At 37.3% G+C, this 25,296-nt stretch overlaps 1 protein-coding gene across 2 annotated transcripts in view; it reads left to right on the top strand.

Moving 5' to 3' along the window:
* The window catches only part of LRP6 (LDL receptor related protein 6), a 173,166-nt gene that overhangs the window by 6,370 nt on the left and 141,500 nt on the right, over positions 1–25,296 (top strand). For both annotated transcript variants that reach the window (XM_032347330.1, XM_032347331.1), the window contains exon 2: positions 19,461–19,854. In XM_032347330.1, coding sequence (XP_032203221.1) covers positions 19,461–19,854 — 394 coding nt within the window. The remainder of the gene's footprint in view (positions 1–19,460; positions 19,855–25,296) is intronic.

The following is a 25,296-nucleotide window of genomic DNA, read 5'->3' as shown; positions in this document are numbered from 1 at the left end:
ACTAGCACATGCTTGGTTTCTTAGACTTGTGTTATTTGTGGCAGTGACTATCCTCACAAACAGTTCAACGACATTTACATGTGAGACAGGAAAATATTAAAATGTGTCTGGGCTCTATATGGTGAAGATTACTGGTACTTCAGTGCTATGATCCTTTTTAGCAAGGTAACTTGCTAATTTTTTAAAAGATTTTATTTATTTATTTGAGCAAGTGAGAGAGTGCGCAAGAGTGTGAGTGCACATGTGCACAAGTGGGGGGTGGTGGAGGAACATAAGGAGAGGGAGAAGCAGACTCCCTGCTGAGTAGGGAGCCTGACATGGGGTTTGGTTCCAGGACCCTGGCATCATGCATGACCTGACCTGAAGGCAGATGTTGAAGTGACTGAGCCACCTAGGTGCCCCATAACTGCTAATTTTTATTTCTGTGATACCTTGTGTGGAAGGGCCAGGAGATTGGGGATGCAAAGTGAAATCATATTTTTAGGCAAAAAATTTATTAAGTGAATTTTTAAGTTATAAATTGACATTAGGACTAAAGTTGTTGATTACATTCTCAGTAAAAATAAAAATGCAGAGGTGAATATGATTGACAGTGATCCTGTTTTTCAAGGAAGTAGTCATTCAGATATTGGAAAAGTTACCTTTATCAAATTATGTATGTTTGGCCACAAAGCCTTTTTCTCTGATGGCCTTGGTTAGTCATTACTTTATTACTCTTAGACCAAAATCACATTAAGTGATACCCATATCAAGGATATGGGTATAGGAGTCTTTCTCATTATTGGCTAGATGTAATTTAATTGTATCCATATATCCAATTTAAAGATGATGTATTTTGCAAGTCTGAGAAAGCTACATATGAACTTCATTAACATGAATTCTTAGCTACACTGTTATATGGTCTCTATTTGTAAGTTTCTTGATTAATGCCAGTGAAGACAACAACTCTTTGTTAGATATAAAGTGTTTCAAGAATAGATTTTTTTTCCTCTTCATAGACCACCATGAACCAGAGCTTTGCATATATTAAGTATTCTAAATTTTACACTTAACATGATATTAAAAGATGTGAGTTTTTATGACATTTATGCAGTCTAGGGCTTCATTTTGTGTTTTATCTCAAATTATTAGACATAATTTAAATTTGTAGCTACTATAATTTTTTTCTTATCACAGATTAGATAGAGAAAACTAATCAGAAGTAAATCAGTGTGTTTATGTCTGAGATTGAATTTGAAATGTGGATTTTTTTTTTTTAAAGATTTTATTTATTTGTCAGAGAGAGGGAGAGAGAGCGAGCACAGGCAGACAGAATGGCAGGCAGAGGCAGAGGGAGAAGCAGGCTCCCCGCCGAGCAAGGAGCCAGATGTGGGACTCGATCCCAGGACTCTGGGATCATGACCTGAGCCGAAGGCAGCTGCTCAACCAACTGAGCCACCCAGGCGTCCCGAAATGTGGATTTTGTAATGTGTTTTCTGATTTTAGGATATAACTATTGCATTGTTAATACAATTAACATGTGCAAGTATTTTTTTAACCCAGTTTTTTTTTTAAAGATATAATTCACATACCATAAAGTTCTCTGTTTAAAAGTGCCACTTCAGTGGTTTTAGTATATTCACAGGGATGTACAGCCATCACCACTGTCTAATTCAAGTACATTTCATCACCCCAAAAAGAAACTCTGTATCCCTAGTAGTCACTTTCCATTTCCTCTTCCCCCAGCGGTTGGTAATGACTAATCTACTTTTCTGTCTCTATAGATTTGCCTGTTCTGAACATTTCATATAAATGAAATCATACAATACGTGGCCTTTTGAGTATGGCTTTCACTTAGCATAATGTTTTCAAGGTTCATTTATGTTTCTAGCACATATCAGTACTTCCTTTTTATGACTGAATAATATTCCATTGTGTGGCTATGTGAAGTACTTACAATGAGTATGGGTTTGATCATTGGGATCTTTATCTTCAGAAATTATTTCTGAAATCTCTTTTTGAAGTTGTAGAAATAGATATGAAAAAAATCTAAGTTCTTGTTTTTCTGCTGGAAAAGTGCTCAGTTCACCACCACCCTATTTCTGTGTATTGACTTACATAGAGCCCTGTCTCAGTTGAACATTTTTACCAAATTCCTATTAGATTAATAGGATAGAAGGGGTATTAGCAATTACCTGACCCAAACTCTTCATTTTTATAAAGTAGAAAGGTGAATGAATAATTTAAGGTTAGGGTGCTGGTACTTTGGACAGTAATTTCACATGTAGTGCTTTTTGTATGCACCTAATTTTACGTTGGCCTTTAAGTTTTGGAAATGATACCAGTCATTTTTAATAGAGGAAAATAAATGCCATTGTTGTTTTGGAGTTTGCAAATTGGTGGTTTGTCATAATACTGTTAAATAAAAACCAGTCTGGATTTAGGTAAGGGGAGACTTTTCAAAATAATTATTAAAAAAGGAGAATGCTCTGACTGAAAGATCTGCAAGTGTCTCAAAATCAAACACACAAAAAACCTTTTATAGAGAAGGTTAACCAGGACCAACAGGAACTTTGTATGGGAGTGAGTGAGGAGGGTAGGCTAGGTAAGCAGATTACATGATCAGGATAGCTTAACTGGATTTGTTTTCCCCCTATGGTCAGCTGATACTTGGAATGCCCTGTTAAGGAGGAAGTCCTGCACTCCCTGCTTAACCTTAGGGCAAGCCAAAGTTTAGGAGCTTGTGGGAAAGAAGAAAAGCTTGACTAAAGTTTGGTCAAGCCAAATCAGTGGATAAGTAATGAACAGCGTGAGCGCATGGTCAGTTCTTCTGTTTAAAACAAAATTTTTCACTATTAGGGATATGTTTTAGTCAGTTAAGGCTTATAGCTTTTTGCTATAACAAAAATATTATAGACTGGATGGCTTATAAACAACAGAAATTTATCTCTCACAGTTACGGAGCCTTGAAGTCCCAAGATCAAAGGCGCCAGCATGGATGGTTTCTGGTGAGGATCCTCTCTGGGTTGCAGACTGCTGACCTCTCTCTGAATCCTCACAGGATAGATAGGGAGAGAGGAAATAAGCTCTTGGCTCTTGAAAGGGTACCTAATCCCATTCATGTGGACTTCACCCTCATGGTCCCTCACCCCATCCCCCCCTACACTCATGACCTCATGTAAGAAGGGCTAATAACTCCCCAAAGGCCTCACCTCCTGATACCTTCACATAGTGGGAGTAGGGTTTCAAGAGCAATTTTGGGGGGCACATTTAGTCCCTCAAAGGTAGAATAAAAGTCATTGTGAAGTTGATATCATTATATTTGACCTGATTATTTCTGTAGGTATAGGCCTTGTGAGTTGGCCTTGCTGAACCTTTTTTTTTTTAAGATTTTTTTTTAAAAGATTTTATTTATTTATTTGTCAGAGAGAGATCACAAGTAGGCAGAGAGGCAGGCAGAGAGAGAGAGAGTGGGAGGGGGAGGAAGCAGTCTCCTCGCCAAGCAGAGAGCCCGAAGTGGGGCTCGATCCCAGGACCCTGGGATCATGACCTGAGCAAAAGGCAGAGAGAGGCTTAACCTACTGAGCCATCCACGCGCCCCTTGCTGAATATTTTTATAAGGAATCTTAGATTGGACTTGAAGAAAAAATTATTATTAAAGTACAGTTGACATGCAGTGTTATAACATGCCATGTTATGTTTCAAACATAACATGCCATGTTCTGTTTCAGGTGTACATTATATAGTGATTTGACAGTTCTGTATATTACTCAGTGCTCATCATGACAAGTGCAGACGTCCTCTGTTGCTGTACAGTGTTAGTTACTGGCTGTATTCCCTGTGCTGTACTTATCACCTCTGTGACTTATTTATTTTGTAAGTGGGAGTTTGTACCTCTTAATTTCTTTCATTTTTTTCCCCATCCCTTCCCCCATCATCAATTTGGCAACCATCAACTTGTTCTTTGTATTTAATAGTCTGTTTTTTTTTATTGGTTTTGTTTTTTAGATTCCACATATAAGTGAAATCATATGGTATGTGTCTTTGACTTACTTCATTTAGCATAATACCCTCTAGGCTCATCTGTGTTGTCACAGATAGCAAGATTTCATTATTTTTTTATGATAGAGAAATAGTCCATTGTATATGTGTGTGCATGCACGCCTCATCTTCATTCATCTGTTGATAGATACTTGTGTTGCTTCCTTATTTTGGCTATTATAAATTATGCTATAGAAACAAAAGCGTACATCTATCTCTTCAAATTATTATTATTTTTTTTGTTTTCTTTGGGTAGATACCCAGTAGTGGAATTACTGTATCATATGGTATTTCTATTTTTAATTTTTTGAGGAACATCTCTGCTGTTTTACAGTGGTTACACCTGTTTACATTCCCACAAAAAGTGCATGATGTTCCTTTTTTTCCACATTCTTGCCAACACGTGTTGTTTCTTGTCTTTTTTTTTTAAAATTATTTATTTATTTATTTGACAGAGAGAAATCACAAGTAGGCAGAAGTAGGCAGAGAGGCAGGCAGATGGAGAGGGAGAAGCAGGCTCCCTGAGCCTGACGTGGGGCTTGATCCCAGGACCCTGGGATCATGACCTGAGCCGAAGGCAGAGGCTTAACCCGCTGAGCCACCCAGGAGCCCCTGTTTCTTGTCTTTTTAATACTAGTCATTTTCACTGGTGCAAGGTGATTATCTCATTGTGGTTTTGATTTTCATTTCTCTGATGATTAATCATGTTGAGCATTGTTTCATGTGTCTCTTGGCCATCCGTGTCTTCTCTGGAAAAATATCTCTTCAGGTCCTCTGCTCATTTTTTAATCAGATTGTTATTTTGGTATGGAACTGTATAAGTTTGTTATGTATTTGGAATATTAATCCCCTATCAGATAAATGATTTGGAAATATCTTCTCCCATTTAGTAGGTTGCCTTTTTGTTTTGTTGATGGTTTCCTTTGCTCTGCAAAAGCCTGTATTTTGTTGTATACTCAGTAGTTTATTTTGGATTTCACATTTTTTGAAAGATTTATTTGAGAAAGAGAGACAGTTCTCTTCCCTCCTTGAGAGAAACCCAATCAGACTCTACACTGAGAAAGTAGCCTACTTGGGGTTTGATCTCATGACCCTGAGATCGCAGACTGAGCAGAAACCAAGAGTTGGATGCTTAACCAACTGTATCTCCCAGGTGCCCCTGGATTTCAGTTTTATAAAAACCTCTTGAAGCCAAGGAAGCAAAGTCAAGAATTCACTATCAGGTTTCACAGGTAGTACCTGTAGATTCTGGTGAATTCTTGAGGTTCTCAAACATATCCCAGAGTTTCTGGGCCTGGAAGTGATCTTGCTTATCTCACCTGTGAGGCTGGGAACCCCAGGCCAGGTACCAGTATAGTTTTCCTCAGAGAACTGTGAGCACTGGCTTCATGACGTCAGCCATAGCTCCTTAAAACTGTCTGGTTATATTTAATTAAATGAGCACTGCTTTCAAATATGGCATTCTAGTCAAAGCCTCAGTTGCATAAGCAATGTTTGTTTCCACCTAGGGGACAGACTCTTATTGAACCTGTGCTAATATTTATATTGCTGTGAAAATAAGAATACACAATAAAAGTTTTTGAATGATGGAAGAGTTAGGCAGGGAGGAAAAAAAATTTTATTTCTGTTTATAAAAGCATAGTCTGCTTTAAGTCACTAATAAGTTATAGATAACATAAAAGAAAAAAGAAAAGAGTTCTTTATATCCAGAAAAAGGAACATTAAAGCATCAGCAATATCTCAAATAAAATTCGTAAACATCCTTCATTGGTTTGTTCTATTAATTCTTGTTCTGCTAGATCTTGGGTTAGTAGTCTTAGGAATCTGCTTCTCCACTAGCCTTTTGGAAATCCTGACTTAGTCCATTGGTATGGTTTCAAAGTTATTTAAGGGATGCCATTAGAAGCCCAAGACTATACTTGGTATAGTCCTTTTTCAACAGACCTTTTTGTTGTTATTGAAGATGAGCACTCTAGCTTATAGCTGATTTGCAAGCACTTTCAGAGAAGCATCAGATAGAACAAAAAACTTACTGTAGATGACAGAAGACTTAAAATGTGGCGATTAACTTAACTCGATAATTTAAATTAATTAACTAGTTAATTTTTAAATTAAGTTATCTCCATGCCCAGTGTGGGGCTCAAACTCATGATCCTGAGATCAAGAGTCAGCTGCTCTACCAAGTGAGCCAGCCAGGTGCCCCACTCTGGTAAAAGTGAAAGATCTGATGAGAGTGAAAGATCTGATGAGAGTGTGTTATAAAATATAATGCTAGTAATGAGGAAATTTGGTTGTTTGGTGGCATGCAAACCAAAGTCAGGTCAATCCAAAAAAGTTTTAAACAAATTATCTGTAAGCATAATAATTAACCTTATTTTAAAGAAGAATAGCTATTACATCTAATTTATGTATGAATGTGTATATGATCTTTGCAGAGAATGAAACTGTAAAATATATAATAATCCTGAGCCACATGTGCCATCAAACATATAGTTAGAGGACATCAAGAATATATCAAGATTAGGAAGGGGTAGTGGTGGAACAGGGTGGGAGGGGAACTAAACCAAAAAGAATATATCAAGATTATTAAGTAGAATTTTTTAGTAAGTCTAGAATAAGTCCTAAACATTTGTATAATAAAAACTCATAAGTAAGTGATGAGAATTCTGATTGAGAAACACTGGCCTGTCTGGTAGAATATAGTGTATTAGATATACTGTACATGACCAAGTTAACATAAAACTAACTATATAAACTGAAGTTATCAGTGATGATACTATAATATTGTAATCTAATATTAGACAATACAGCACCAGGACTCCTGATAAATAGAAACATATGGATGGTGAGAGTATTGATAAATATCTAGACTTCATATAACTTCTGAAATAATAATAATATATTTTACTTATATAGATTTAACCTAGCAAAGGTAAGCATCACTTCTGATTTTGAAGTGCTTCCCATGCAAATCATAACATTTGATCAAGTAAAACTAATTATAATTATTATTTTTTTAGAAGATTTTATTTATTTATTTGAGAGAGTACAAGTTGGGGGGAGGAGGGAGAAGCCGACTCCCCACTGAACAGGGAGCCCAGTGCATGGCTCGATCCCAGGACCCTGGGGTCATGACCTGAATTAAAAACAGATGTTTAACCAACTGAGCCACCCAGGCACCCCAATCTAATTTTTTTTAATACCTCTCTTTACAAGGTGAAAGAAGAAATTCGTTGTGAATTCCCAGGAAACCTTTGGGAAATTTCAAAGATAGTCATAGGGGCATCATTTAGGATTTGATTTTGAAAAGGTGGAATGTCAGAAGTTGTCAGGAGAGTTAGAGATTTGAACACTTGGTTAAATAGGATCATGGGTCAGGGAGAAGAAATACTTGGCTACTTATTTTACCAAAGTGTCAAAAAAATTTTACTTAAAGTAAACATAGGAAGGAACATGATGAACCATAGCTCTTTCAAAAGTGAGAAGACTTTGTCTTTTTTTAAATAGTCAAGATATGATAAAGTCAGTTTCAAGCACAGGAAATTCTGATAAGATGCAGTGTTTTTGCCTTCTAGGGAGATTACTCAGAAGGTAAAGAAAAAACTTTTATAACCTTTATTCATTAAAATTTATTTATTTATTTTAGAGAGTGAGCACAAATGGGAGAGGGAGAGAGAATCTCAAGCTGACTCCACATGGAGCCTAGTGTGGGGCTCCATCTCAAAACCCTGACATCATGACCTGAGCCAAAACCAGGAGCGGACACGTAACTGACTGCACCACCCAGGTGCCCCTTATAAACCTCTTTATCAAGAGTAGACCAGTGACTCCAGAAAATTCTGTATTTTAATAGAAGATCAAATTTTCACTTTGTGCAAGTAACTGTATTTGATACTAAAGCACTTTTCAAAACTCTTACAAAATAAATATATCAGATCTTAGCCAACTTTGACCACAGGTTTGACGTGATATAGACTACATGAGAGGTGGCTGAAAGTTTTAGGCACCCAGACATGGGGAAGTAGATTTTGGTGGTTTGAGTCCAGCTTTGGACTCAGAACTGGGATTGAGTTTTTTTTCTCTGCATTATAAACTTAATAATTGCTGGTCTTGAGTCAGGTAGTTAATATCTCTGAGTCTTGATTCTTCATCTGTAAAATTGGCATAATGATACAACCTTCCTTACAGGGTCGTTTTAAAAATTAAATGAGACACTGTATATAAAGCACTAAGGATGCTGCTATCATTGTCATCATTATTTGCATAACTGTTTTGTATTCTGTTGACATTTTTGGCATCATTCTGGAAGAGTAGAGTTGTGGTTATGGTAAGGCACTGTGGGTAAATGTCAGAGTGAGCAGTTCTTTTTTTTTTTTTTTTTTTTTTTAAATATTTTATTTATTTATTTGACAGAGAGAAATTACAAGTACACTGAGAGGCAGGCAGAGAGAGAGAGAGAAGGAAGCAGGCTCCCTGCTGAGCAGAGAGCCCGATGCGGGACTCGATCCCAGGACCCTGAGATCATGACCTGAGCCGAAGGCAGCGGCTTAACCCACTGAGCCACTCAGGCGCCCCAGAGTGAGCAGTTTTTTTAAGAAAATATGGAACCCAGAAGAAATCTAGGTTCTTCACTTACTGGCTCTGTGACATGACCATGGATAGGTCATTTCTTTGCATCTTTGTTTTCTTAATTACCAGCAAAGAAGGGACACCTGACCCAAAACCCTCACAGGGAAGTGATGAAACCAAATGGAATCATACATGTTAAACTGTTCTTAAAAATATAAAAATATTATATGTAAATGTTACAAAGATTAAACGTTAGTGAAGTTTTGGTGGGTGTGTCTCCCAAATGGGGCCCTATCAACAGGCTACTTAAGTGCCATTGCTCACATTTTGATTAATATTGATTATTAACTTGACCATATCATTATAAGAAGAACATTTATTTTAAGCGTACTGTGTGAAAGACATGGTGACCTACTTTCCCCTCCATACCTCTAGTATTGGAGGCAGGGAACACGGCTTCAGCACCAGCACTATCCTGTCTAGATACGGGACTTTGGAGAGGTCAGTTGACCTCTCTAGACATCTGTGCTCATTTCCACAGTAAGGAATTGAGAGTAGTCTCTCTCTAAGCAATTCACTGACACCCATGTGTACCCTGGTTTAAGTGATCACTCTCTTGTGTGGAGTGCTGCAAGTCCTAAGTGATTTGTCTAATTTTGCTGCCTCTCCAGCTTCTTCCTCCACATCTGTTTCACCTTACTGGTCAATCTTTTCTAGTGGTCATCTTTAGTACCTTTTTCTGTTGCCCTTGAGATAAAGACAAGCCCTTTTCTTAGGCCTCTAGACCTGTCCTGGTCTGCCCTGCTTGCCTCTTCAGCTAAAAACAGTTGCAGCAAACATCTATCTATCTATATATCTATCTAAACACACAAACAGACACAAATAAATAGCCTATAGCTTCAGTTTGGAAGTTTCAGCCCACTGGTAGTCTATATAAAAGCTCTCATTTTTCCTTTATATTTTTACCATGGTTGTGTTTCTGGTAGATGGGGCAAGTTGAGGTTACCTGCTCAGTCAGTATGAGGACTGAAGTGTCTCCACCAGTATTTGTGGAGGAAATCTTTTAAGACTTTCTTTCCCTCATGTGTAATCTTATGGAGACTGTGTACCAAATTTTGGGTGAGAGACTAAAGACCAAGGGCTATCTGGGTGTCTAGATAGCTCAGAGCTCATCTGAGCAGATAAAAGATCCAGGCTGCTTCCAAGTCTGTCTTTCTTTCTTTCTTTCTTTCTTTGAGTGCAGGAGAGCGTGTATACGCAAGTGTAGGGGAGGAGCAGAGGGAAAGGGAGAGAGAAGCTTAAGCAAGTTTCATGCCTAGTGTGGAACCCACCACAGGGCTTTGTCTAATGACCGTGAAATCATGACGTGAATTGAAATTAAGAGTTAGATACTTAAATGACTGAGCCACCCAAGTGCCCCTCCAATTCATATTTTTAACTCAGGTCCCTGAGAGCCCCTTACGAGTTTCTAGTAGGGAAAAGGGAGGTTAATGCTCAGCTGACTATAGGGAGTTGAGGGTTTGGAGTAGGAAGGGAAAAGTCTGATAGGGTAGATAGAGGGTTGGAGGAGATTGGGGTGCTAAAGGAGGATGGATAAAGGATTCAAGGAAACTGACAGGAAGGTTGAGGGTGGTAAAAAGGACAAAGGAAGAACAGAGGGTGATGGGAAAGGAGAGGTTTTAGCTGAACCAGTTTGGGGAGGTGCCAAGTTTTGCAAGGAGGATACTGAAGTTCTAAATTGTCTCTAGTAAAGTTTTGCCATTTAAAAAAATTTTTTTGTAAGATTTTATTTATTTATTTATTTGCCAGAGAGTAAAGTTTTGCCAATTTTGAAGACACTGAGCTGAATTAGTGCTAAAATGGTGAAGCATGCAGTCAGTGGGGGAGGAGGGAGGGTGCTCAACATAATGAGTTTCTTATGGGATTAAATGATTAAATCATAAATAAGAATTCAGAGGGGGGGCGCCTGGGTGGCTCAGTGGGTTTAGCCTCTGCCTTTAGCTCAGGTTGTGATCTTGGGGTCCTGGGATCGAGCCCCGCATCGCGCTCCCTGCTCAGTAGGGAGCCTGCTTCTCCCTCTCTCTCTGCCTGCCTCTCTGCCTACTTGTGATTTCTGTCTGTCAAATAAACAAATAAACTCTTAAAAAAAAAAAAAAGAATTCAGAGGAACTGGGAAAGAGTACAAGTGTACATTGCGGATACTGTGGGTTTGCTTCCAGACCACCATAGTTAAGTGACTGTTGCAACAAAAGAAGTCAAATGAATTTTTTAGTTTCCTGTTTTATATAAGAGTTATGTTTACACTGTACTCTATAGTCTTTTAAGTGTGCATTAGCATTATGTCCAAAAAAACCCAACATATATGCCTAGATTTTAAAAGTATAGCTAAGAAATGCTGATCATATTCTGAGCTTTCATCAAGTTGTAATCTTTTTGCTTGTGGAGGGTCCTGATGTTGATGGCTGCTGACTTATCAGGTTGGTGGTTGCTGAAGGCTGGGGTGGCTGTGTTAATTTCTTAAAATAAGAAAACAGTTGAAGTTTGTTGCATTGATTGACTCTTCCTTTCATGAATGATTTCTCTGTACCATGTGATGCCATTTGATAGCATTTTACCTATAGTACAATTTCTTTAAAAACTGAAGTCAGTCTGGGTGCCTGGGTGGCTCAGTCGCTAAGCGTCTCAGGTCATGATCTCTGTGTCCTGGGATAGAGCCCTGGCTTCCTGCTCAGCGGGAAGCCTGCTTCTCCCTCTCCAACTCCCCCTGCTTGTGTTCACTCTCTTGCTGTCTCTTTCTCTCTCTGTCAAATAAATAAATCTTAAAAAATTCAAGTCAAACCTCTCAAACCCTGATGCTACTTTATCAGCTAAGTTGACATAATATTCTAAATCCTTTGTTGTCATTTCTACAGTCTTCACAGCATCTTCACCAGGAGTGGATTCCATCTCAAGAAACCACTTTCTTTGCTCATCTGTAAGAAGTAACTCCTCAGCTGTTCAGGTTTTTTGAATTGGATGAGATTGCAGCAATTCAGTCACATCTTTAGGTTTTACTTCTCATTCTCATTTCTGTCACATCTGCAGTTACTTTCTCTGTTGAGATCTTGAACCTCTAAAGTCATCCATAAGGGTTGGAATCCAAACTCTTGTTAATATTAATATTTTTTTATCTCTTTCCATGATTCATGAATATTCTTAATGGCATCTAGAATGGTGAATCCTTTCCAGAAGGTTTTCCTTTTACTTTGCCCAGATTCATCAGAGGAATCACTGTCTACAATAGCTATAGCTTTACAAAATATATTACTTAAATAATAAGACTTGGACATTGAAACTACTCCTTGCTCTGTGGGCTGCAGAATGGATGTTGTGTTAGCAGGCATGAAAACAGCATTAATCTTGATGGACATCTCCATCAGACCTCTTAGGTGACCAGGTGCATTGTCAAAAAGGAGTAATATTTTGAAAGGCATTTTTTTTTTGAGAAGTGGGTCTCAACAGTGGGCTTAAAACATTCAGTAAACCCTGTTGTAAACAGATATGTTGTCACCCAAGCTTTGCTGTTCCATTTACAGAGCAGGCAGAGTAAATCTAGTATAATTCTTAAACACCCTAGGATTTTCAGAATGGTGAATGAGCATTAGCTTCAACTTAGAGTCACCTAACAAGAGAGTCAGTCTATCTTTTGACGATTTGAAGCCAGGAATTGACTGCTCTCCAGCTATAGAAGTTCTAGATTGCATCTTTTCCTAATATAAGGTTGTTTTGTTTTCATTGAAAATCTATTGTTTAGTGTAGCCACCTTCCTTAATTATCTTAGCTACATTTTTTGCATAACTTGGTTCTGCTTCTATATCAGTACTTGCTGCTTTACTTTACATTTTTTTTGTTACAGAGATGGCTTCTTTCTTTAAATCTCACGAACCAACCTCTGCTAACTTCAAACTTTTCTACAGCTTCCACACCTCTCTCAGCCTTCATAGAATTGAAGAGAATTTGGGCCTTGCTCCGGGTTAGGCTTTGGCTTAAGGGAATGTTGTGGCTGGTTTGATCTATATAGACCACTGAAACTTTTTCCATATCATCAATAAGGCTGTCATGCTTTCTTATCATTTTTATCTTGACTGGAGTAGCACTTTTAATTTCCTTCAAGAGCTTTCCCTTTGCACTCCTTGGCTAACTGGTGCAAGAGGCCTGGCTTTCAGCCTCTCTCAGCTTTTGATATGCCTTCCTCACTAAGTGTAATCACTTTTGATTTAAAGTGAGGAATCTGTGACTCTTTCACTTGAACACTTAGGGGCCATTGAAGGGTTATTCATTGGCCTCATTTCAGTATTGCTGTATCTCAGGGAGTACAGGGGCCTGAGGAGAGGGAGAGAGGGGAATGTCTAGTTGGTGGCGCATTCAGAACACAGAAAACACTTACCAATTTTGTTTTTCTTATATGGCTGCAGTTTGTGGTGCCCTAAAGTAATTAGAGGAGTAGCATTGAAGATCACTGATCAAAGATTATCACAACAAATAAAATTATAATGAAAATGTTAGAAATATTGGGAGAATTACCATAATGTGAAATACGTACGTGAAGTGAGCAAATGCTGTTGGAAAAATAGCACTAATAGACGTGCTTGATGCAGAGTTGCCACAAACCTTTAATTTGTAAAAAATGCAGTATTTGGGAGGTGCAGTAAAGTGAAGTGTGAAAGAATGAGGTGTGCCTATATTCCCTTGTGATGAGCCAAGGAAATTCCCACTGTAATCTCCATGGAGGAGTCAAGGGATAATAGAATAGCTGGGAATATTCCTTCTCAGGAGTCAGGGTGTGATTCTCAAAGAGCCGAAGAAAATTTTCTTCACTGGAAAATATCAAAGTACCATGTTGCAACAGACTAGATGTCTGGAGCACTGGTTCAAGAGCTGACCTTAAGGAAATGAATCTCTGGACAAGAAAGGAATTTAAATATCATTATCAAAGTGGGGGTTGTGTGTGTCCACTGGTGAAGTCCAGCCCTCATCCAAGTCATGTCAACATACAGATATCAAAAATAAATCCCTACTTAGGGAGATTATTCAAAAAGATTATTGTAATAGGTAGAATATTCTGACCACAAGATATATAGGTGTCTCAAGAGCAAGCACAAAAAGACAGCTCTGGAGGTGAATAGTGCCAGGAGGAACTTTTTGGGAGAGTGGGATAAGCTGGTGGGAGCTAGGAGATGACATGGCCATGGTAGTTTAACAGGACATGTTTTTTTCTTGTGGTCACCTTATACTCAGAATGAGTCCTTAAGAGAGGGTGTTCTGTGTTTTGCTTAAGCTGAGAGCTAGCTAAAAAGTTCAGAGGTCTGTGGGGAGGAGATAAGCTTTACTGAACTTTGAACAAGTCAATAGGTCAGTAATGGGCATTTGTGAACTCTTGGCCAGAATTAATGTAAAATTCTTTTGGGTTTATGACAAATATATTGTTAAATCAGGTTCTGCAGCATTCCTTTTGGATATTAGGAGATATATTTACCGTATCACTGTCAGGCAGTGAACTCTTGCTATGTACTGGGGATAAACTTAGTTATATTGCTCCTGTTCCCAAAGGGCAGAGATCCTAGTTGAAGTAGAAAATGCTAATATCAGAAAAGTGGGAAAGACTGTAAGAACTCAAAGAAGGAAAGCTGAAGCAATTGGGAAGATTCATGGAATAGATAAGATTTGAATTGGCCTTGAAGAGTTTGCCTGCTGGGATAATGAAAGGGAGGTATGGAGTGGGTGGGAAAATGAATATGCTATAGTAATGTAGTATGATGTCCTCACAGTCAATCTGTTCAAAACCAGCTTGTATGATGCAGAGGCTATAAAATTAAGTTAGAGTCTTAGGTAGAAGTCACCTGGTGGTGTCCTGAAGTATTGAGACTTTTTATGTTAGGCAAAGGAAATCAGAAAGCTTTTTGAGTTGGATCAAGTAGAATTACTAAAAGTGGAAAATGGTGGGAGAGTGTTGAGATCACTTACTATTAAAGTAGTTTAGGCATGAGGTCATGAAGGTCTAGAGTAGGATAGTGGTTCTGAAAATGGAAAAGAGGCAGATTTAAGGGCATGCTAAAGAAGAGTCAGCCGGGGACGCCTGGGTGGCTCAGTTGGTTAAGCAGCTGCCTTCCGCTCGGGTCATGATCCCAGCGTCCTGGGATCGAGTCCCACATCGGGCTTCTTGCTCTGCAGGGAGCCTGCTTCTCCCTCTGCCTCGCCTTCCACTCTGTCTGCCTGTGCTCACTCTCACTCTCTCTCTCTCTGACGAATAAATAAATAAAATCTTAAAAAAAAAAGAAAAAAAAAAAAAGAAGAGTCAGCGGGACAGTATTTGACAGACTGGGGAAAAGGGAGGTGTCAAAGAGGGTGTCCACTGTGTACCCATAATATTAGGAAAATGGTACCACTGACTTTTGAAGATATATTTATGTATATATATACATAAATCACACACACATATGTGTATGTATGTGTATAGTTTTTGGCAGGTTGTGGGGGAGGTGATGAATTTAATTTAATGTATGGAAGAGATGGCCAACAAGATGTTACAGATGCAGTACTGACGGTTAGGCTGGAAATGATGATGATTTGATAATTATCTGAATAGAGTTGCTTTACTGACTAGGTGAACTTGCAGATTTTCTCTTTTGTTCTTTACATTTCTGGAACAAGAGACAATCTTGGGCATACCCATATTTGAGAAGTGGGAGGAAGATTTGAAACTAAAAAGCAGATGAAGCATGACCAGAAAAACGAGTAAATGTAGTATAAGGAGACTTTTACGTAGGTAGGGTTATGGTCTGTTGTTGCTAAATAGAAGTCAAAAATAAGGCCTGAGAAAAGGCCACTGGATTTGCTTCTGGAGACTTGGCGAGAGCAGTTTTAGGTGAGTGATGGGTGGGAAATTAGTCTCAGTTAGACTAAGATGGTAGTATGAAGTGTATTTAATATTGTAAGATTTTGTGGCTAGGAGAAATATAATTCTCTTGGTGGTAACAAGGTTAGGGTTATTTGAAATTTTTTTGATAGCAGGCATCTGGCAGGAGCCATTGAAGACACAAGAAATAGGGAATAATCCATAGAGCAAAGTTGCAGAGAGGAAGGAGAGACTGAATCAAAAGTATTGCTTCAACCATAAAAAGGAGAAAAGGTAACTTGTCATTTGTGACTGAAGACAAGATAAAGGAGGATGGGTGGGATATATAGAAATCTTTGAGAAGTTCAAATTAAGATGTTGGGGATATATGACATTTACCTTGCTTTCTGTCTCACTGAGATTATTTTAGGAGATGATCTGAGATGGAAGGATTCAAGGCATGGAATTTTTCTTTAGGAAAGCAGAAAAAGTTTAGAAAGGCTACTAGAGAAAGTTTGGTAGGAAGTTAAAAAAGGAAAATGAGGATTTCTAAGCATCTATGCAGGTTCCACTAAAGGGATATGTTGGCAGATATTTGGATTATCTGGCTATTAGGAAGTTAGAAGGTAAGCTCTTTGGAATGGAAGTTAATGGAATGCATGGCATATATGCTACAACTGTGTGTGTGTGTGTGTGTGTGTGTATGTATGTATCCATTGTATTTCTTTCATAGATTAAAACAATATTACCAATCAAATTATACCTTCCAGATATCTCATTTAACATATTGTTGAATAGATATTCGTTGTAATATTGTAGAAAGTATTCAAATATCAGAAGGGTGGTTAGACAGAGTGAATCCTGGATTTCCTTTTAATAGTTGGTAGGTTCACACAGTGTTCTTTATTTTTTTTGAAAAGATTTTAAAGCAATCTCCACACCCATCATGGGGCTCTAGACTCACAAAACCAAGATCAAGAGTTACATGCTCTACTGACTGAGGCGGGTAGGCGGCCCTACGAATAGACCCTTAGAAATCTTAATTATAAATAGTACTGCTCAGTTAAAAGAAGTTAACTCGTCCCCCAATATCAGCCCTCTTTTTTTACACCTTGTATGTAGAAGCCTTTTGAGATCTTAAATGATCAGAAAGGTTCTTTGGGTTTTGTAGATCAAATATTCAGTAGAAATATTAATGTTTGATTTGAAAGTCATAAACAGATAGCTAATACCTGATGCCCCATACAGATTTAGTACACAGTTTTCCAAGGATAGTGCCGTAAAGAAAGATGCTCAATGAATATTAGATTATTATCACTTTTGGATTTTAAATTGTAAGTTCTCTCAGGCAGTTGTTTAACCTGCTTAGCCCTGTGTAGTACTTAGCATTGTGCCCCTAACTACTGGGGACTCTTTTCCTGATTTTTGTAATTGGTTCATAGCATGAAGGGCTCAGTATAAGAGAGTGCAGTGGACACTGGGTACTCATAAATCATTGTGCTGAATGAAGGCATGAAATTAGTTTAAAAGTGAATCTGTGAGGGAAATTTATTAATTTGCCAAAAGCAGTATTAGATAAACAGAATAAGCAGACAGGGCTCTTAGTTACTTTTTTAAAAAAAACTATCCACCTGTTTGTTTTTTATTAAAACAGATGGATTTAAGCTTAGGAGGGACATTCATGTTATACTTCTAGATGAAAATTGTGGACTTTATAACTCCACTTGGCAGCCATAATCCATAAACTGGATTATAGATTCATAAACTGGATAAACATCACTTTTTTCTTCATACTTTTTTAAGCACCTTAATTTTTTTGAAATTAAATTCTTAAACAAGGTAGTGGTTACTTTTTTATTTATTTATTTTTAAAGATTTTATTTATTCATTTGACAGACAGAGATCACAAGTAGGCAGAGAGGCAGGGAGAGGAGGAAGCAGGCTCCCTGCTGAGCAGAGAGCCTGATGCGGGGCTCGATCCCAGGACCCTGGGATCATGACCTGAGCCAAAGGCAGAGGCTTTAAACCCACTGAGCCACCCAGGTGCCCCTAGTGGTTACTTTTAAATGGTACTTGGTATTGCCTTTGGATGACACAGCTTTAGACCTTTAGTTAAGTAATTGTGAGAGAAGATTGTGTACATTATTGCATAACTCTGTTATTATTTTTCCTCCCCTCATTTGTATTCTTCATCTCAGCCTTTAGATCTATGCTATCCAATACAACCACTTGTCTATTTAAATTTAAGTGAATTCAGGTTAAATAAAGATTTAATTTCTTAGTCACACTAGCCACATTTTAAGTGCTCTCTAGCATGTGGCCAGTGGATACTGTATTACCCAGTGGAGAGTATATTTCTATCATCAGAGAAAATTCTTTTGGATAGTTGTGCTCACGATGTTTTTTTTTAAGATTTTTATTTATTTGACAGACAGAGACCACAAGTAGGCAGAGAGGCAGACAGAGAGAGGAAGGTAAGCAGGCTCCCCGCCAAGCAGAGAGCCCGATGGGGGGCTCGATTTCAGGACCCTGGGATCACAACCTGAGCCGAAGGCAGAGGCTTTATTCCACTGAGCCACCCAGGTGCCCCCAAGATCTTTAATTACTAATGATGCCAGGAAAGTACGTGTCAGGAACTTGGAAAAGATATATAAAAACTCCCAAACCATAGAATTTATACAACTTAGAATTCTACCAGTTTCAGCCTTTTCAAAGTTAAATATTATTTCTTTAGGATAAGCCTTATATTTAGTTTTGATATTAGGTCTCATTCAGAGATCATTCTTTTTTTTAAGATTTTAAAAATTTATTTGACAGAGAGTACAAGCAAACAGAGTGGTAGGCAGAAGGAGAGGGAAAAGCAGGCTTCCCACTGAGCAGGGAGCCAGATGCAGAGCTTGATCCCAGGACCCTGGGATCATGATCTGACCTGAAGGCAACCACTCAACAGACTGAGCCACCCAGGTGCTCCCAGAGATCATTATGATAACAATTGAAAACAGAATAAAGTTGTTGTGTTAAAAACGGCCTCTGCCAGATTGTTTATTTAACAGGTTTATTAAGATATAATTGATAATGTAATAAATTATGCATATGGAAGTGTATTTAGTAAGTTTTGATAAATATACCTCTCTCGAACTGTCCTCATAGACATAATACACCTATTACCTGTAGATTTCCTTGTGCCTCTTTATAATCTCTCCCTGTATAATCCCTTTCTTTTTGTCTACCTCCAGACAACCACTGATCTGCTTTCTTTCACAATAGAGTAATTTGAATTTTCTAAAATTTTATATAAATGGAGTCATGCAATTTATACTTTTTTTGGGGGGGGTCTGACTTCTTTCACTGTATATGATTATTTTGAGATTCACATGTTCCATGAGATCCCATGTTATGTGTACAAATAGTTCATTACTTTGTATTGTATGAATATATCACAGTTTGTTCATCCATTAATTTGTTGATGACATTTGTGTTGATCCCCGTTTGGCCTTACTTCATATAAGCTGCTATGAACATTTATGTACAGGTCTTTTGACTGAGATATGTTTTTTTTTCTCTTGAGTAAATACCTTGGAATGGAATGGCTGGATCATATGGTAGGATGTATGTTTAACCTTTTAAGAAACTGTCAAACTGTTATCCAAAGTGGCTGCACCATATACATTCCCCCCCAGGAGAGTGTGAGTGTTCCACTGGCTCCATATCCTTTTGAATTCTTGGTATGGCCAAACTTTTTAATTTTATATGACAGACTGTTTTAATAAGAAAAGACTGACCTAGTAGAATTATTTCCTTGCTCTTGCAACTTTTTGTATTTAAATGCTGCAAAAATAGTGTTTTGTTTGTGAAGAGACTTAAGACAGTCTTTTGTAGATTTATTTACTCTTATTTTTTATAGTATTTGTTCACTAATGTTGATTTGAAACTCAATTTATAGGAACCATTACATTTCCTTTCTTTTTACTTACATATTTTTCTTTTTCTGTTCTAGCGGCCCCTTTGTTGCTTTATGCAAACAGACGGGACTTGCGATTGGTTGATGCTACAAATGGCAAAGAGAATGCTACAATTGTAGTTGGAGGCTTGGAGGATGCAGCTGCGGTGGACTTTGTATTTGGTCATGGCTTGATATACTGGAGTGATGTCAGCGAAGAAGCCATTAAACGAACAGAGTTTAACAAAACTGAGAGTGTACAGAATGTTGTTGTCTCTGGATTATTGTCCCCTGATGGGCTGGCATGTGATTGGCTTGGAGAAAAATTATACTGGACAGATTCTGAAACAAATCGGATTGAAGTTTCTAATTTAGATGGATCTTTACGAAAAGTGTTATTTTGGCAAGAGTTGGATCAACCCAGAGCTATTGCGTTAGATCCTTCAAGTGGGTAAGTTTTGTGCAATGTACAGACCAGACTATCTCTGTTTCCTGGTTTCCATTTGCTAGCATAGACAGCCCCCATTCCCATCCCCAAGAGAAAAGAAAGATCAAAAACTAAATTTCAGATTCTTTGAGCTTCTTTGTCAAGTAGACTTGAATGTGGGAAATTATGTTGTGTTCTTCAAGTAAGGTGTTTCTGTAAATTTGTGATAATTGTGTTTCTGACATTACTTATGGGATAGCCATAGATAGAGTTTTTGCATTTAATAATTACGAGAGGATAATTAGATGGCAGAGAAGAAGGGATGAAGGCCTTACAAGAGTAGTATTTGATAGCTCAAGACAATGTAAAGCAGTCTTATGGATCTTACAACTTTTAGTGTATATGCAGTCATTTTGTTATACTAGTATCTTTTTATTAAACTTTGAAGTATTATTTAATATGTCAGTATTGAATGAAAAACAAAAATTAAATTGTTAAACAACTCATTTCTATTTAAACATATATGTGCTGTAAAGGTTTAAAGGTTTATTTTCTAAAGAGAAGGGAAACTTCAAGCTATGAGTAAATCCCATTAGAAAATGTGAACTGTCAACACATGCTCCTGTTACTATGCTTCACTTCTGTCATATACCATTCCTTGATACTTGTTTATTGAGTATGTTCTTATGCCAGAGTCCATCATGATAGATTACTAAACATTAACCTGAAATGAGTTACTTGTAATTGTTTAAAATGTAAAGATACGTAACTTGCAAATAACCATCTTAACACTCTGTTTTCTTTGACTTTCAAGTATGTTGGAATGCTTTAAAACACATTTCTAGAAGGGAGTGGATTAATATTGTGTAATAGAATGTGGGGGGGGAATGAAAGAAAGTTTTATGTGTGCTCCTTTGTGTTGGTATCAGGCCTTACTTGGTGACAAAATTTAAAGAAGATGCCATGTTGTAGGAAAATGAAAAGATTTGTCTGTCCCTGAAAGATAATGTGGATAATACTGTAGTGAAACTTTAGGGAGAGAAGTTCTGGAACACATATATGTAATTTGTATAATATATAAAAAATACATTTTTTAGAGGGACACTAAGAGGTATCTGCTAAAGTCAGATGGTCTCTTAATAAAGCATCAGGAAGTATGTAGCTCTCATGGTAGGAAAAAGGATTGACTGTCCCAAGGAGGAGATCAGAGATGCTGGATATGCAGTAAACTGTACTGATGAAAAATTTGGTTGTTGAGAACTTGCAAGATACTTTTGAGAAGTGGAATCTTTGTTTTGCCAACAGTTTGTGAGTCGCAAAGAGTGTTGAAATGTTTGTGAGGTTACTGCTTTATAGAATACACAGGGTTTTGGTGCTCTCAGTGGTCATTAGGGAATAATACTTTGGTGAAAAGAGAAATATTTCTTAAATTGTTTTTGACAGATTTAATCTTATAACTGTAAGGGCAGTGATGGCAGTTTAGCCAAATATCTTTTAAGTAGTATGTTTAGAGCTCTGCTTTTTTTGTACTATTGTTAGGGAGAGAGGAGAGAATATCTTTAAGGATTTACAATCTTTTTAAGGACAGAAAACCTGGACAAGAGAACTTTTCCTTCTTCAAAAGCATGTTTATTTGTATTATACAGTATGTATGTGGTGAGAGGAAGAGTGTTAAAGGGAATTGGAAGGGCCACAGGAGCTTTTATGGAGAAGGGGTGGATAATATAGCTTGGTTACCACAATTCCATAGCAGCATTTAGATCATTTCTACAAGGAATAATGATTTTATGATAGTACATACTCAAGGGAGCCAAATTTATAGGGAAGTCTTGACTACTCAGGATCTAATCATCTAATGATTAAACAAATCATTCTCATTTTGTATCCTAAAGTAATGAACTTTACTTCTTGGTGTCAGGTCTGATAAGTGTCTTAGGGAGTAAGTTTATCATACTATTAAAAAAATACATTAGAGTTTCTGTGGCTTTAGTTTACCCATGATACTTACCAGCATTGAAGGTGAGAAACTGCCAGTGATTTAGCAGATCAAGAATATTATTAAAAGAATCAATAAAAGTGTGCATTGAAGGTAGAAAGTAGTGTTATTTAAGCTTCTAAGGGATAATCAGTGAATACTTTTTCTTGAGGCCTTAAATTTTGGTCAAATACTCAGTGAAATTTTTTTTTCATTATTTTTGATGGTTGTGGTTAGTGTTGCTTATGTGTATGAATGTGTGAAAATTTACCCTTCCCCCCGTTCTTAAAATCTTTTTTTAATTTTTGGAAAGTTATGGATCATGTGGCTATTTTTAAAATTACACAACTGAAAATTAATAGAATGCATCCAAATGGTATACATTTGGTAATTAGCATGATGGAGTGTAAAATTCTATTTTAAACTCATGCATTTAAAAATACATTCTATCAGTCTTCACTGTTGATCTTAGATTTATGTTAAGGATTGTGGTTTTACTGGAAAAGTAATTTTGGATTGAGTACATCACTTATTGAACAGAAGAAATGATTTCCAGATTTATTTTGGGGGAGAGAAAAGAAGTTTACTTTCCAGAGAAAGTACATGAAAACAGTGCTGAAGAAAAGTATAGGCTTTATCAGAGTTCCAGTATCCTGGGTTATAAGGTTCAGAAGAGCTGACTGAACTCTCTCACATCAGCTTATGTAAAAGGAAAGCTATTGAATGACTGGTATTGTTTGAGCCCTGGGAACTAGTGCAGACATCTGTGTGCTTTCGGATGTATGGAGTTCTTTGTGTAATCAGTCCATTTAGCCTAGACGGAAGGAAGATTTTTATTTCCCTCCTGAAATTTGGCCTCTGTTAGTCTGAGATTTTTTTTTCCTTTTGAGTGATGGCAGTGTAGAATTCAGAATAAGGAACAGGAAAACCTGTGTATAGAAATTGTTGTAGGAATGAACAAACATACTTAAAGAGAGCAGTATTCTTTTAGTGAGGTAATTCCTGACTATTTGACTGCTCTACTTACGGAGTTCCTTAGTCTGTTCCACAATGACTGAACTAATCTTAGTGATGTTGAGGGCCAGCTGTTTCAGGTACAAATAAAGTAGTTTTAAGGGTTTTTTGTTGTTAAGGATATCTGTACATATTCCAGATTCTTCTGAATATTTTTTAAAAAGTTAAACTTTAGGGATTCAGTCTGAAGTAAATTCATACTTAATAGCTTTAAGAGATACTTTTAAAATATATTTTTTATCATCAGGAATATTTATAACACTAAAAGTTTCACTTTAAAAATGCTTGCAGAACTAACACAAAGAAAAAATAATGTATAATTTCCCTAACAAGTATGTATGTGTATATGTATGTATGTGTGTATGTATGCACACACACACACACATATAATTGTCATATCTTGGGTATGGTTAGAAGTATTTAATACACTGGTGTGTTCCAGCTGACTAAACTCATTCCTGCCACATAACAATGTTCAATAAATATTTTTGAGCAACCAGACCTTATACTTCCTTTCACAATCCTGTTTTCGTTGTTAGAGGAGAAAGTATTTTCTAAGCAAGTACAGACTTTAGCATCGTTTCATGAATTCTACCCCAGTATGGTTTTGATTACAATTGTTTATTTAAAGCATATTTAAGATTTTTAGTTGTTTCAAGTTATCAAGACAATAGAGCTTGTTTCATATCACATCTATATCTCTTATTTACCAGCAAGTCACTTTATTTTTTTGGACTTTAGTCCAAAACATTAAGTTTGAAAAGTGAGATATTTAAATAAGTACTCTATCTATTTTAAAATTTTTATTTTACAATTATGGACATTATATAAGTCCGTTATTTAGGTATGCTACACTTAGAATGTGTTTCTACAGAACAGATTTTTTTTCAAAAGTTTTATTTTATTTTATTTTATTATTTATTTGTCAGAGAGAGAGAGAGTGCACACAAGCAGGGAGGAGCAGAGGCAGAGGGAGAAGCTTCTCCCCACTGTGCAGGGAGCCTGATGTGGGACTCTATCTGAGCCAAAGGCAGTCACTTAACCGACTGAGCCAGCTAGGTGCTGTATGGAAGAGAGTCTTGAAATTTTGTTTCTGTTGTCCTTATTGTATAAGTCATCGTACTCAACCTCCTTTTTTTATGGCTGTTTGACCCATAACACCAGTTTGCTGATTCCACTGGATGTAAATTAGAAAATACTTTAAAATTTCAAAAGATTCTTTTTTTTTTAAAGAATGAAGGTGTAGTCAGTTACTTTCAGGCAGATTACATAGATTCAATATAGTTTGGTGGTGGGGTTTTTGAGATTGTCCCAAATTTAAGAGAAATGTGTTAGAACAGCCACTAATCCAGGAAATCTGGAGTATTGGCTTAGCTTTACCAGCCTCTGGGATATGATTCAAAGCCCTTGACAATGGAAAAACACACGAACAACTTTTTTTTTTTTTTTTTTTTTTTAAAGATTTTTTATTTATTATTTATTTGACAGAGAGAGAGATCACAAGTAGATGGAGAGGCAGGCAGAGAGAGAGAGAGGGAAGCAGGCTCCCTGCTGAGCAGAGAGCCCGATGCGGGACTTGATCCCAGGACTCTGAGATCATGACCTGAGCCGAAGGCAGCGGCTTAACCCACTGAGCCACCCAGGCGCCCAACACACGAACAACTTTTTAAGAATAAATAAGTATGTGTATATATGTGTATTCTCAAATGTTAGTGTGGGGTTTTTCCCTTTAAAAAAACCCTCTGATATCCATTACCCTCTCTTAGACTGAGTTGTAATTATGTAGACAAATTTTTTTATGTCCCGTATTTTCAGGTCCACTTTTATTGAAGAAACATTGAAAGGGAATATTTGTAGTATAACTAAATGACTTTACCTAGCCCTGTCTCTTAATAGCTTTGCTTTTTATTTTTATCTATTTATTTTTTAAAGATTTTATTTATTTGACAGACAGAGATCACAAGTAGGCAGAGAGACAGAGAGAGAGGGGAGAAAGCAGGCTCCCTGTTGAGCAGAGAGCCCGATGCGGGGCTCCATTGCAGGACCCTGGGATCATGACCTGAGCCAAAGGCAGAGGCTTTAACCCACTGAGCCACCCAGGCACTCCGATAGCTTTGCTTTTTAAAGAAGAGCTTTCCTTGCTTGTAGCACTGACCTTTTTCTTTTTCTTTCTTTCCTTTTCTTTTTTTTTTTTTTTTTTTTTTTTTAAGATTTTATTTATTTGACAGAGAGATCTCAAATAAGCAGAAAGAGGGGGAAGCAGGCTCCCTGCTGAGGAGATCCTGAGACCCTGAGATCATGACCTGAGCTGAAGGCAGAGGCTTAATGCACTGAGCCACCCAGGTGCCCCTAGCACTGATCTTTTAATTCAGCCTTAGCAGAAAGAAGAACGAAATTTTGTGAGATTCAAGAATAGGATACCTTTAACTGAGTTTTGGCTTTCTGTATTTTGGTGGTCTTACGTACCTTGCTCTATT

The sequence above is a fragment of the Mustela erminea genome, chromosome 6 (assembly GCF_009829155.1).
Source record: "Mustela erminea isolate mMusErm1 chromosome 6, mMusErm1.Pri, whole genome shotgun sequence".
NCBI lineage: Eukaryota > Metazoa > Chordata > Mammalia > Carnivora > Mustelidae > Mustela > Mustela erminea.
This window is presented reverse-complemented; position numbering and strand designations above follow the sequence as displayed.